Here is a 12,599-nt window from a genome sequence, read left to right on the forward strand (position 1 = left end):
GTATGGAAAATGGTTTCTACATAACGGACTTTGCCCCAAGGCTATAACATGCTGGGAACAAGCAGCTGACGATAGAGCAAAGCCGTCTGGATCAGAAAAACATTTAAACAAGACCAAGATGTTCAACCTTTGCCGTACAATTGGATGAAAGCATAGGTCTCTCTAACGTACACCTCGGTATTTGCAAGAGTCCATTTCAACAATGAAATAGATGAAGAACTATCCTCTTGTAAAGATACTGCTAAGGGAAGGATGAACCGCAAGTTGTATGTTTGCAACAGTAAATGACTTCTTCAATAACAATGAGTTTTCCAACAACTCTGTGAGGGTAGCTGCTGATGCTCTGACCAGAATGAAAGGGAATCCAGGTGAGGACAGAGAGGTGGGGGGCGCTGCAGTCCTGTCACCACAGCCCATGATCAGAGGTGAGCCACCGCTGCAAGGAAGGCAAAGTCAGAAGACAGATTGCTAGAGAAGTCATCACACGGTTCACTTTATGAAACAAGACCTTTCAAGTAGAATGGGCTCTTAATGGAACATTGTGTCAGAAGAGTGTCTATGAAAATCCCCGTACTCCTTTAGAATTGCTGGCTATGTCTTTGGCAAGAAATGGTCAGACTTGTAGATGAACTATTCTTTTTTTTTTTTAAGACTTTATTTATTTGTCAGAGAGAGAGAGAGAGAGAGAGCACAAGCAGTGGAAGTGGCAGGCCGAGCAGGCAGAGGGAGAAGCAGGCTCCCTGCTGAGCAAGGAGCCTGCCATGGGGCTCGATCCCAGGACCCTGGAATAATGACCTGAGCTGAAGGCAGCCGCTTAACCCACAGAGGCGTCCTGAGGAGCTATTCTTTAAAAACTCACACACACACACACACACCCCGCTGTCCACATCTGCTGCTCTTTCCTGTGATGACAGATGGCTGTCAGGACTCCGCTACCTGCTAGAGCTTTTCAAGGAAAGAAAAGAAAGAGAAAAAACCCTTCAAAGCATTCCTCTGGAGGCTGACATGCTAGTCCTCTCTCCAAAGTAATAGAGACATTTCCCTGTTTTTAAGTCAATAGGTTTTTCTTTTTCAAACACTTTTTTTCCCTCTTTAAAGTATGGTGGAATGTTGTGAAATCAAGGTAGGATGCGAAAGCGGCCCCGGAATCTGAGCCTTATTTCCTTGTTGGTCAATCTGGAGTGAAGCATCTGGTGGGTTTGGTCTGCCCTTAACTCGGGGGGCGGGCGGCTGGGCGCGTCTGGGCGACAGGAAGAGCCTTTTGAAAGTGGCTGTTTGGAAGCGGTTCCCGGTTCCATCGTGTTGGGATTTGTTGCTGTAAACCAAGTCTATTTGCACATTTTAAAAAACTTGACAACTGGCATTTTCCAATGTGTTTTACATTTTTAAGAACAACTAGCCAGCCTCGGGGGAGATGGAAAGCTACCAGCCTCAGAGTTGGTGAGAGGGAGTGAAAACCTAAGAGCCTGGTTTTCTACGACGGGCCATGGACTGCGAGTTTCTTCCATCTTGAGCTGAGATAACTCGTCAGCTATGGCAGCTGTAAAACCGAGGAGCGAATGAACTGAACTTAGAACTAGACTGTGAATGGTTGCATCTGCATGTTTAAAAACTAAGAAAACAACTATAGTTACGGAAAATGGAACCATGAGCAGAAACTGGGTGTCGGGCACGAGGGACCTTTCTGTCACTATTTTTTGTAACTTCCTACAGAGGTGTAATTACTTCAAAACCAAAATACTAAATAAATAAATAAAGAGGACTGGTTTCATTCCACTGGAGTGTACCACATTTACTTGCTCTGTATGTCATGTTATAACCATATACGAGACCTATAGTCTCTGAGTGATGTTTCTAGGAGGAGCAAGGTGGGTCAAGAGTAACCCGGTGAGACTGGAAGAGATTATGCTGAGTGAAATAAGTCAAGCAGAGAGAGTCAATTATCATATGGTTTCACTTATTTGTGGAGCATAACAAATAGCATGGAGGACAAGGGGAGATGGAGAGGAGAAGGGAGTTGAGGGAAATTGGAAGGGGAGGTGAACCATGAGAGACTATGGACTCTGAAAAACGATCTGAGAATTTTGAAGGGGTGGGGGGTGGGAGGTTGGGGGCACCAGGTGGTGGGTATTGTAGAGGGCACGGATTGCATGGAGCACTGGGTGTGGTGCAAAAATAATGAATACTGTTATGCTGAAAAAAATAAAAAAATTAAAAAAAAAAAAAAAAAAAAGAGTAACCCGGTGAGAGCCAGGGAAGGGATTGTAGCCAAGGGGGCACAGATCCCCACGGGAATGACTTGGGGGTTCAAGGCCTCACAGCCGTGGAGTCGGTGGCACCCCACTTTCAGCATTGGTGACAGGGGAACCCAAGGGCCTTGCAGTGAGATCTGTCTTTATCTTTACTCCTCAGCCTCCCCGGTGATTGAAAACGGCCAGCTGGAGTGTCCCCAAGGGTACAAGAGACTGAATCTCACTCACTGCCAAGGTAAGGGTGACCTGGGGCCAGAGCTGGGCTTGGGGCGGGGGCAGGGAGGGGGCTGGATAATGAAGGCCTGAGGATGCCAGGGCACTCCCCCACCCCCCACCCAGACAGAAGGAGTGGTGGCTCTGAGTGGTCTTCACTGGGACTTCTAAGCCCCGGCTTCGGGGAGTTGTGGGGGCTACTGGTTCCAGAGGCCTCAGGAAGTTGTGGGGATTATGAGAGAGCAAGAGAAAGGTCTGAGAGCTGAGCCCGTGCCTCTTCCCGTCTCCACCTGCCCCCACCGGACCTGAGCCAGGTGCGTCTCTAGAACTGTGGGGTCTGTATGTGCGTGTGCGGGTGCTGTCCCAGTCCCCACATCCCCTCACCTCCTTGGCCAGTCTCCTTGGAATGGGAGGACTTGGAATCAAGATCTAGTCAGCCTGAGTTGATGGGGACCTCTGGGGACTCCCCCCAACAAATCACCTCCCACAGCCAGGTGGGGGAAGAGCGAAGGTACAGGTGGAGGAAAGAGGGGACCATTAAGCACAGACCCTGGCCTTGCTGGCCTGGCTGACAGGTTGTCTAAGGCCAACTGAGGTCTCGGTCACTCTGCATTTCAGAGGGGCAAGGCCCAGAGGCACCTTGGGACAGAGGGATGGAAGCCAGGCTCCCCTATGGCTTCGTCACCATGGGGAATTCCAGTGGGGATGGTGCGTAGGCCCAGGATGACTGGGGTGTCCAGAAACCCTCACTGAGGGGCCGCTGCTGTCACTGAGCAGCTCGGGCTCAGAGCAGGGAGCCCCTGTTGGCTGCGGGCCTGGCAGTAGGAGAGATGAGCAGAGCCTCCCCCCGGGAGGCTCCTGGGGCTGACAGAGGTCAGTGGGGAGCTGAGGCAGCTTCCCCATTGGACAACTGGATACGGTGCTATCTGTATGGCTGACTTGAAATGAAGCTGGGTTAGAGACAGAACATTGACCCAGATGGCCTCCTAAGCACCCTTCCCCCTGGAGGCTTCTCCAGGAAAGAGGGGGGGATCTGAGGAAGTCCTGGGTTGCTAGGCTGTCTGCCTGGGGTGTGCCAGGCCCAAAGGGGATTTCTGGCCCATGGATAAAGTGCTTGGACCAGGCAAAAGGGCAGCCTTCTGACCCAGCCCAAGGTCAGACTCCCCTGGGGGCAAAGAGGCCTAGTAGACAGGGTGGTGGGTGTGGAGAAGTCTTTAGTTTTGCCCTTGGAAGGTACAGTAGGGCCATTCATATCTCAACTGTCCCTAGGGCCCTCTCCTCCTGGCAGGTTTCCCAGTGCACAGGGTTAAAGTTATTCCCAGGATCTCAAAGGAGCTCTCAGTCCTCCCTCCATTGAGCCCCAAGGGATACAGGAAGCCAAAGGGCCCGCCCCCAGGGACCCCCCACCCCCGCCGCCCTTTAAACCTCCCCCCCCTTCCCATGTCTCCATATTTGGGAGGGGACCTGCTCACCTCTACACCCACATGCGTCACCTTCCTCTCTGTCTCCATTCTTCTCTCCTGCCACCAGCCAAGCTGGGTGTGTTGTCAGGAACTGCATGTGTTCCTGACATGACAACATGGCTGACAGACAGACAAACATGGCTGCCCCCAGTGAATATAGGCACTTAAGCAATTACACACCATGGGAGAAGTGCATAGGATGGCATGGTAGGCGCCCCTTCCCAGACCGGGAGGGTAGGAGAAGGGCTTCAGGTGACGGCTGACCGGGGCGTGAAGAGTGACTCGAGGTGACCAGCTGAAGGAGATGCAGGCATTCCCGGCTGAGGGAGGAGCACACGCAAAGGGAGGGTGGGAGGACAGCCTGTGTGGCCACAGAGACAACACAGGCATCCCAGGGCCTCATCAGAGCTGCCTGCGCCCCCACAGGCTTTGCGGAAATGTGGGGAAGGGCACTGGAGCTTAGGAGGGCTTAGGAGCCCCTCCAGGAGGCAAGTCAGATTTAGATCCAGTGCTCTGGCCACAGTCCGGAGGCAAATGGGCCTGTTCCCCTTCCCGGAGCTCGGTGGCATTTTCCCAGGCACCTCCCTCCCAACAGGGTGTCCTGCCAGAGAACAGTTGGGCCAGCTTCTAGCCCCTTCATTCCCGTGCTCAGTGCCACTTTCCCTGAAGCCCATGGGTGAGCAAGTGTCTCTGGTGACGGGTTCACCGTGTCTAGTGTCCTGGCCCTGGAGGTGGGGGGCCCCTCACAAATCTTCCCCACTCACCATCATCAGCAAAGGCACCATCACCAAGACTTTTAGGAGCTTAGAATGTGAGGGTTGGGATTTCCCCTTGGCAGGAAGAAGGAAATGCTTTTGAGATCACAAAGGACACCAATGTCACTCCCTTGTTTGAAGAACAGCACTAGCATCCATTGGTCTCGGAGGCTGTGTGTGGCCTGCCCAAGGCCTCTTGGCCTCCTGGAAACATGCCTTCCAGACCCTCTGGCCCTCCACGCTTGCCTCCATCCTCCTGCCTCCTGTCCTTGCTGGGCTCCCTTGAGCCCGTGGCTCACAGTGGACATGGTCCCGAGACCTGGGGTCCAGTGGAGATGCTGCACAGGCCCTCAAGGAAGTCTGAGGAGGAAGGACGGAGCAGATGATTCTCCCCACTCTAACCCAAAGTGTCTCCTTATCTGCTCCCCCCGTTTGCATCCCAGCACACCCTTCACTAGCTGAGTGACTTTGGGCAAGTTACTCCTGGACCCTGTTTCCTCATCTTAAAATGAAGCCACGGGGACCTACTTGATAAAATTGTCAGTAAGAACCCAACGAGGTACCACGTGTCCGCCACGTGGTGTGGTGCCTGGCCGGTGATAGGCACTCAAGAAACATTAGCTCTTGACATTATGATCATTAACCAGTGAGCGGAATTAAGGATTTGCAATTTTTGTCTTGTCTTATTCTCCAAACGAGACCATCTGGTCATTACGAATAAGGTCCCCATTTTATGAATGAGGAAACCGAGGCATGGAGAGAGGGACCACACTTAATAGATGGCAGCTCTGTTATTGTTGTCCCTTTGGGAAGATCTCTACCCTGGGCCCTCCCCTCCCCAAGGCCTGGGTGGGGCAGGCTCTCCCTCACCTCCTCCAACCCCGCAGATATCAACGAGTGCCTGAGCCTGGGTGTGTGCAAGGACTTGGAGTGCGTGAACACCAGAGGCAGCTACCTGTGCACCTGTGGGCCAGGACTCATGCTGGACCCATCCAGGAGCCGCTGCGTGTGTAAGTGTTGGCAGGGACCGGAGGTGGGGGACACTGGGAGGTGAGATGGGATCCTCGGGGTCCACCAGCCAGGCCCCAAGCAGTCATTTCCCCCAGGCCTCATCCCCAGACCAGGGTCTGTGTCTCAACCCAGTGTACAAAAGTGTACAGTGTACCCAGTGTACAAAAACCAAGCCCCCCTGCTGGAGGGGAGACAGCTAGCACTTCAGTTTGTGGTTTTGGCCTGTCTTTGGGGGCTTTGCAGTTTGGGATTTTCTACTCCTGTTTTTTCTCTAATTCGTTCTGTCCCATCTGCTGCCTCATTACCTTGGGGAGATGTGTGTTGCATTTGCTGCGATGTCTGGCTGAGCCGTGGCTGCCTCTTTCAGGCCTGAGTTTGGCAGCCTGATCACGGAACTGGGGACAGGCCTTCCTGAAAGGGCCTATCTGTGGCACATCCGGCGCTGCCCCCTGGCCCCCAGGCCTTTCCACAAACCCGGGGTCTCTCGTGGCTCGGAATGTGTCCGCATCCATGAATATACACATGTCTCTGGTCATATCAGCACCATGTCTGTGTGTGTGTGCACACTGTGTGCCTGTGTGTGTGCGTGTGTGTGTACCCCCAGGAAGCTGTTTCCAACGGCCTCTGTGGTTTCCCGCTGGAAGAGGCCCCGGCTGGCAGTGCCCCCAGAGAGCAGAGCTGACGCCTCAGCCCAGACAGGACTCTCCTTGGGCAGGGAGGCCTGACCAGAACTGAATAAAACCAGTCCTGACTGGCATCTGTGACGGGGCACCCCAGGTCACGTTGTCCCCCAGCTCTGCAGAGCTCCCCAAGGCTGGCCAGGCCCTCAGTCCACAAACCACCAGGTACTAGGTCTGGGGAGGCCACGGGATGAGCAAGACTCCAGCGCCACCCAGAAGGAACGTCCCGCGTGACAGGAAGGATGAGACAGGACCCAGTCCGTGTGTCCAGGGACAGGAGACAGTAAGAGGCCAGAGTGGGGAGAGCGTGTCTGAGGGCTCTCAGGGAGACTTCATGGAGACAGGGACATGTGACCGATGCCTTCAGGGACATACAGCCCTTCCCTCTCCTCATCCCACCCCCGCTTTAGATTGCTTTCTCAGACAGACAATTTTAACTCCTGAAGTGACTTTTACTTATTAGCGCCAGAAAGAGATGCATACTTAATACAGGAGGCAGAGGCGGCCCTCGGGTGTTCTTTATTTTTGTCTCCCTCCCTGCTGTTACCCACTCCGCTTCATTTCTGAGCTCTGCCCTCTTCCTTACCAGCTGACCAGAGCTGGTCTACAAGGGCCCCCACTCTGGGCTGGGGCAGCCTCCTGATACTCTCAGCCAGGTCACTTCCACTCTGGGGCTCAAGGGGACCGAGCCATTTCCTACAGTGTCCCAAGGAAGTGGCTGCTGAGAGCAGAGATTATACCTGGAGACCTAGGCTCATGGACTGACCAATAATTGATCATGACCTTTGACAAGGCACTTTCACCTCTATCATCGTGAAGAAAGTGTATTAGTCAGGGGAGACCTGGCCGGCTCTATTGGTGGAGCGTATAACTCTTGATCTCGGGGTCATGAGTTTGAGCCCCACTTTGGGTGTAGAGATTACTTAAACAAACAAACAAACAAATAAATAAACTTTTTTTGTTTAAGTATATTAGGAGCCTTTGGGCCACAGATGACAGAACCCCAACTCAAACCACTGTAAGCAAAAATAATTCCTTGGTCCACACAACTAGGAAGTCGAGGGGTAGGTATGCCTCAGACTTGGTTGGATCCAGGCACACACAGTGTCTTTGGGATGCCCCTTGCTCTGTTTCCTTTGTGTTGATTTCATAATTCCGTCAAAGGTGGCCACCAGACAGTAGGCCTGCATCTCCCAGTCCTGAAAACTCCAATTTAAAAATAGAGAAATAAAAAGTATCTCTTTTGTAATAATCCAGGGAAGGTCCCAAAGCTGATTATTAGCATTGGGTCCACTTGATCAAGTGCCCATCCCTGACCCACTCGCTATGACCAGGGGTATGGACTCTTTCAGCTAGGAAGTAGGGTCAGCCTCCACTCCACATGGACAGAATGGTAGACAGGGTAGATCCCATAGGAAAACCAGGGTGCTTTCACCAGAACACAGGGGCGTGGGTGCCAAGCAGGAAGAAACGCAGGTGTCTCCTCCCCGTGGCGTTGTCATCATTCTTATTTGACGCATGAAGGCGGTAAATCCCAGGGAGGTCATGTGGCTGATCTTGGAGCAGGGATTTGAACTTGGCCCGCTGAGTCCTGGGCCCTGACCTGGACTTCCCCAGGGTCATCGACTGCTTAGCTTTGAGTGTTGTCCTCTCCACACATCCCGTCCGGGCTGACAAGGAATTTGGTCTGTTTCCATGTGGCCTGAGCTCTTCATCCTCCACTGAGAGAATATACAAGAGGACAATCTTCATTACTCACTTTCAAAGGACAAGAAGGGGGACAATGCTGGTAGTATTGTTACCATCTAAACCCAGCAGAGCTCTCACTCTTGGTGGCCCACAGCATTTTGATTCAGGCACACGGGTCCAGCGAGCGTTACTGAGCGTCCCCAAGTCCCAGACACTGCCCAGGGTGCTGCGCTACAGAGATGGCCAAAATAAGGTCCCTGTCCTCAAAGCTCCCCATCAGGCCTTCGGCTCTCCCCTTGTCTCATCTTCCCAGGGAGACTGTGGCCCTAGAGCGCACAGCACAGCCGCCAGGCCAGTGGCAGGCTTTTGTAAACACTTGCAAACCTGGCACCTGGAGACAGCCCGCATGTTCCCGCTTCCTGCCCTCGGGCTTTCCACGGGAGGGTGGGAGTCAAGGGGCCCCTCCAGCAGGTAACACAAGGAGATCCCGAAGCCTTCTACCTGTGGCCGTTCCTCCCCACATTCTTTTGAGCATTTCCAAGGCCCAGAGCTGCAGACTGAGACTCGGGCCAGGCCAGCCAGGTATGCACTGCCAACAGCCGCTCCTACCCACTGCCCTCTCCTCCCCGAGCTTCCCCGAGGCCGGGCCCCTGCCCACCCTCCCTGCCATGTCTGTTGCAGCCGACAAGGCCATCTCCATGCAGCAGGGGCTGTGCTACCGGTCTGTGGGGCCTGGCACCTGTGCCCTGCCTTTGGCCCAGAGCATCACCAAGCAGATCTGTTGCTGCAGCCGAGTGGGCAAAGCTTGGGGCAGCCAGTGTGAGAGATGCCCCCTGCCCGGCACAGGTAAGGCTCCCAAGGGGCTTCCTCCAAGCCAGACCCTTAGTCTTCCCTCCTTCTTGCTCAACTCCTCACCCCAACCTGGGTCCCTCCTCCCTCACTGCAACAATTGCTTGTCCCCCTGAACGGAGGAAAGGAAGGGCCCTGGGTTCCCTCTGGAACTGTGCCTCTCAGCTTGTCCTTTGACCCTTGACCTTGCAGAGGCCTTCGGGGAGATCTGCCCCGCTGGCCAGGGCTACACCTACTCGAGCTCACATGTCCGCCTGGCCATGAGGAAGGCGGAGGAGGAGGAGCTGGCCAGGCCCTCCAGGGAGCACCCGCTGAAGAGCTTTGAGACCGCGCCTGGGCCCGAGGGGAGGCAGCAGCTTCGGGCCGTCACTGACACCTGGCTGGAGGCCGAGACCGTCCCTGACAAGGGTATCTGGGCTGCGGGAGGGGCCTGAGGGGTTCCCCTGCTCCCCCCCACCAACCCCCCAAGAGCTTCTGGGTATTTATCCTGGCGGACCCCTGGCTTCCCAGCTCTGGAGCATTCGGAGAGGGAGTTTAGAGCAGTAGCACCCGGCCCCAGGAACCTCCTCGCCTGGCGTGCTGGGAAGGCCTCCCAGGCTTCCCCTCACATGTGGGATCAAAGAGGCTCACACCCCGAGCGTTGCCGGTGGAAGTGGGAGAGGTCAGCAGCAGCCCCAGCCCCAGCCCCGGCTGATCAGGCCTTTCTGTCCCCAGCCCTGCTGCTTCTGGGCTAGTGCTGGCTGCAAGGCCTGAGAGCTGGCGGGGAGATCCTGAGGAGTCCGAGGCTGTAGATCCCCTCCCTGCCCTTAGAGGTGGGGCACCAACTCCAGCTCAATGACCAGGGGCCCAGGAGGCTTGGGCCAGAAAGACAAGACCAAGGTGCCCCTGGCGGGGCTCCCCCAAAAAACGGAAAGCACACCCAGGTTCTGGTAGCCCACCGTGCAGGAGGCTAAGGACATACTAAGACCAGGAAAGCTATGTGATGGCCAAAATTGCCCTGGGAATCTGGAACAGACAGACAGGGAAGTCAGGACAGAACCCCAGTCATCATGGGAACTGGAGCCTGGCCAGGCCAGGAGCAGCTCCTCTCTTTCTAGAATGGTTCCCCGGGGCTATAACCCAGGGCAGGGGGGCGGAGGCTTTGCTGGGAGGCTTGAGAGGGAGGAGGTGGCAGAGCAAAGAGGAGGGTTACATCTAGGACTGATGGGTGGACTGGCCCTGGAAGGGGTGGGACTTATCCCTGAGGCCTTAGAGGAAGGCTGGAGATTTCCTCTCACCGGTGAAGCAACCTTGTAAGCCCTCCAGACCTGGCATTCGGGGATCTTTGGTGGCCAGTCCTGGCAGGGCAGGAGGGGCAGAAGCAGGTAAAAAGATTCTGCACTCTCTCCACGGCTGACCTCTGGGGACAGAGTTCAGGACATCAGAGACTGAACCAACCCTGGCCATGGGTGGAGGGGAGAAGGCAGCCAGGCTCCTCCCTGAGCTCATGCTCTCACCTTTCCTTCCCAGGAGACTCTCAGGCTGGCCAGGTGAGTATATCCTCCCAGCAGGGGCTGGGCAAGCATGGCAGGGAGTGGGAGAGGGTCCCCACTGACGCTGCAGGGCGGTGTCTCCTGAAAGAGGAAAGGGAGAGAGATGGATTATGTGTGGGGATGCTGGAGTGGGCGGGTCCATCCAAAGACCTGGTTTTACCCTAAGGGAAGTAAGAATAACTCTTGTACAAGTGTTCTCTCGGGGGTCCCCTTCAGAAAGGAGGTGAGAACACGTCCCGTTTGTCCCAGCTCTGCAGATAAGGTCTAGATAGAACTGGTTCCAGATTAATTCTGGATTCCGCACTTTCGGAGCGTGACTTGCTTACACCTCAAGATCTCCTGTGGGGGTGGCTTGCGGGGAAGTGGAAAAAGCTGTGGATGGCCTCAAAGCACTCCACACCCTTCCCTGTGCCCAGGATTCCCCTGTAAAGAACCGAATGTCCTCCTAGAAAAACATTCCGGAAGAGTGAATCTGCTTCTTCCCTCACCGGTCTGCCAATCCCTACCCTGTCCCCTGCCCCTCCCACCCGCAGACCTGACTGTCCCCAAAATGGTTTCTCCAGGGAGCTGCTTCTCTCTCTGGGGAATCATGTGTTGTACTCCCAGACCAGAGTCCTCTGTCTGTGTCCTCACAGCCCCCAGCGTGCCCCTGATCCTCTTTCATCCTTTGTCCCTTCTCTCCTCCTGGTCACCACCACTGGCTGCGGGCTGTGGTGAAGGACACGAGGTATGGCCTAGGGTCTCAGCCTCACCACCCTTGTCCTGTGACCCTGGGGAAGCTAGTGAACATCGAGCTTCTATTGCTTTATCTGGACTCATGGCATGGGGACCATCGTCAAGCATTGCTAATGTGACACTGAGGGGCACAGCACAGACGTCGGCTCCCTTAATCATTACAACCTACTGTCCTAGGCTAGTTGAGCAGATTAGTTAAGACCAAGGACATAAAGTGCTGGCAGCGTGCCCAGCACAGAGGAAGAACTCATTGAGAGCTAGAAGGAACGAGAAAGTGAACAAGTGAGGTGGCGGGGAAGCCTGGAGGTAGGGGTGAGTGTGGTGGGAGAAAGCATGTCACGGTGGGGGGACCAAGGAACCAACAGTGACCTTCTATGTCTGCACAGGTCACAACCAGTACTACCCAAGTACCTGCCTGGGTCCCAGGTGAGTCCCTGCCCCTAGTGGTTCCCAGAAAACAGAAGGGAGGGGGGGACACACCACAGAGTTTGTCTCATGGGCTGATACACGGGGCTCGGATCTGATGAGGTTGTGGATGGGTGACATGTGAGTGCTTTTTTCGGGGCGCCCTATCCACCCAAGGTGCAGCAAGGTCAGTGAAAGACACTGAGCTGTTTTGCAAATATTTCCCCAGCCACAGCACCCTTTCTGCATTTCATGGTGCCACTCGTATAAAGGAGACCAAAGAGGAATTGCAGGCTAAAGCAGGGGCCCAGCAGGTCCCCAGAGCCTTTCCCCCATGGCCCGACTTCCTCTGGGAAACGGCTCGAGCTCTGCAGACCCCAGCTTGCTGAGGGTCACTGGAGTTGGGGACAGGGCACTGCCCAGGGGCTCTGTGTCCACTGAGCTGGTTGGCTCTGAACCAGTGGCCATTTCTGTCACAAACCTGTCTCGTGACCCGCAAAACGGAAGCTCAGACTAGATGTGCTCGGGAACCCGTTAGAGCTCTCCGATTCTCTGACTGCATCTGGAACCAGGCTAAGTTTCAGCAGCCCAGGAGGCTGCAGGACTGAGCTGCCTTAGGCTCCACACCTGGTTCTTCCATCGGAAGGCCAGGAGGAGGGAAGGGCTACCGCCAGTGTCTGAAGGGAACGCTGTCCAGGGATGGGAAGGCAGGTGGCCAAGGGGCTGTGGCCCAGCTGCTCTCCCCTCCCCACCCCCTCTCCCTGCAGGAGATGCTGTAGAAAGACCAACACCACCCCTTCCTGGCCAGGGGATTCCAGACCACCAGGAAGAAGAGCATGTGACCACTACCGCCGAGGGGCTGGCGGCCCTGGGCCCCTCAGGTACCTGCAGTTGCCTGGTGGGGGGCGGCCAGGCAGAGCCAGCTCCAGGGCCTCGCCCACAGAGACACGGCCTCTGGTGAACTCCCACTCAGGCTCAGCAGCCCTGGCTTCATCTCACGGGGTGCCCTTGGGAA

General features: G+C 55.2%; 1 protein-coding gene across 1 annotated transcript in view; it reads left to right on the forward strand.

The window, feature by feature from the left end:
• LTBP2 (latent transforming growth factor beta binding protein 2) overlaps positions 1-12,599 on the forward strand; it is a 102,028-nt gene that overhangs the window by 63,627 nt on the left and 25,802 nt on the right. The window contains exons 10-16 of the mRNA XM_047737098.1: positions 2,413-2,487; positions 5,571-5,693; positions 8,745-8,909; positions 9,105-9,320; positions 10,422-10,441; positions 11,566-11,605; positions 12,352-12,465. Coding sequence (XP_047593054.1) covers positions 2,413-2,487; positions 5,571-5,693; positions 8,745-8,909; positions 9,105-9,320; positions 10,422-10,441; positions 11,566-11,605; positions 12,352-12,465 — 753 coding nt within the window. The remainder of the gene's footprint in view (positions 1-2,412; positions 2,488-5,570; positions 5,694-8,744; positions 8,910-9,104; positions 9,321-10,421; positions 10,442-11,565; positions 11,606-12,351; positions 12,466-12,599) is intronic.

Source organism: Lutra lutra, chromosome 7 (assembly GCF_902655055.1).
Source record: "Lutra lutra chromosome 7, mLutLut1.2, whole genome shotgun sequence".
In the NCBI taxonomy this organism is placed as follows: Eukaryota; Metazoa; Chordata; class Mammalia; order Carnivora; family Mustelidae; genus Lutra; species Lutra lutra.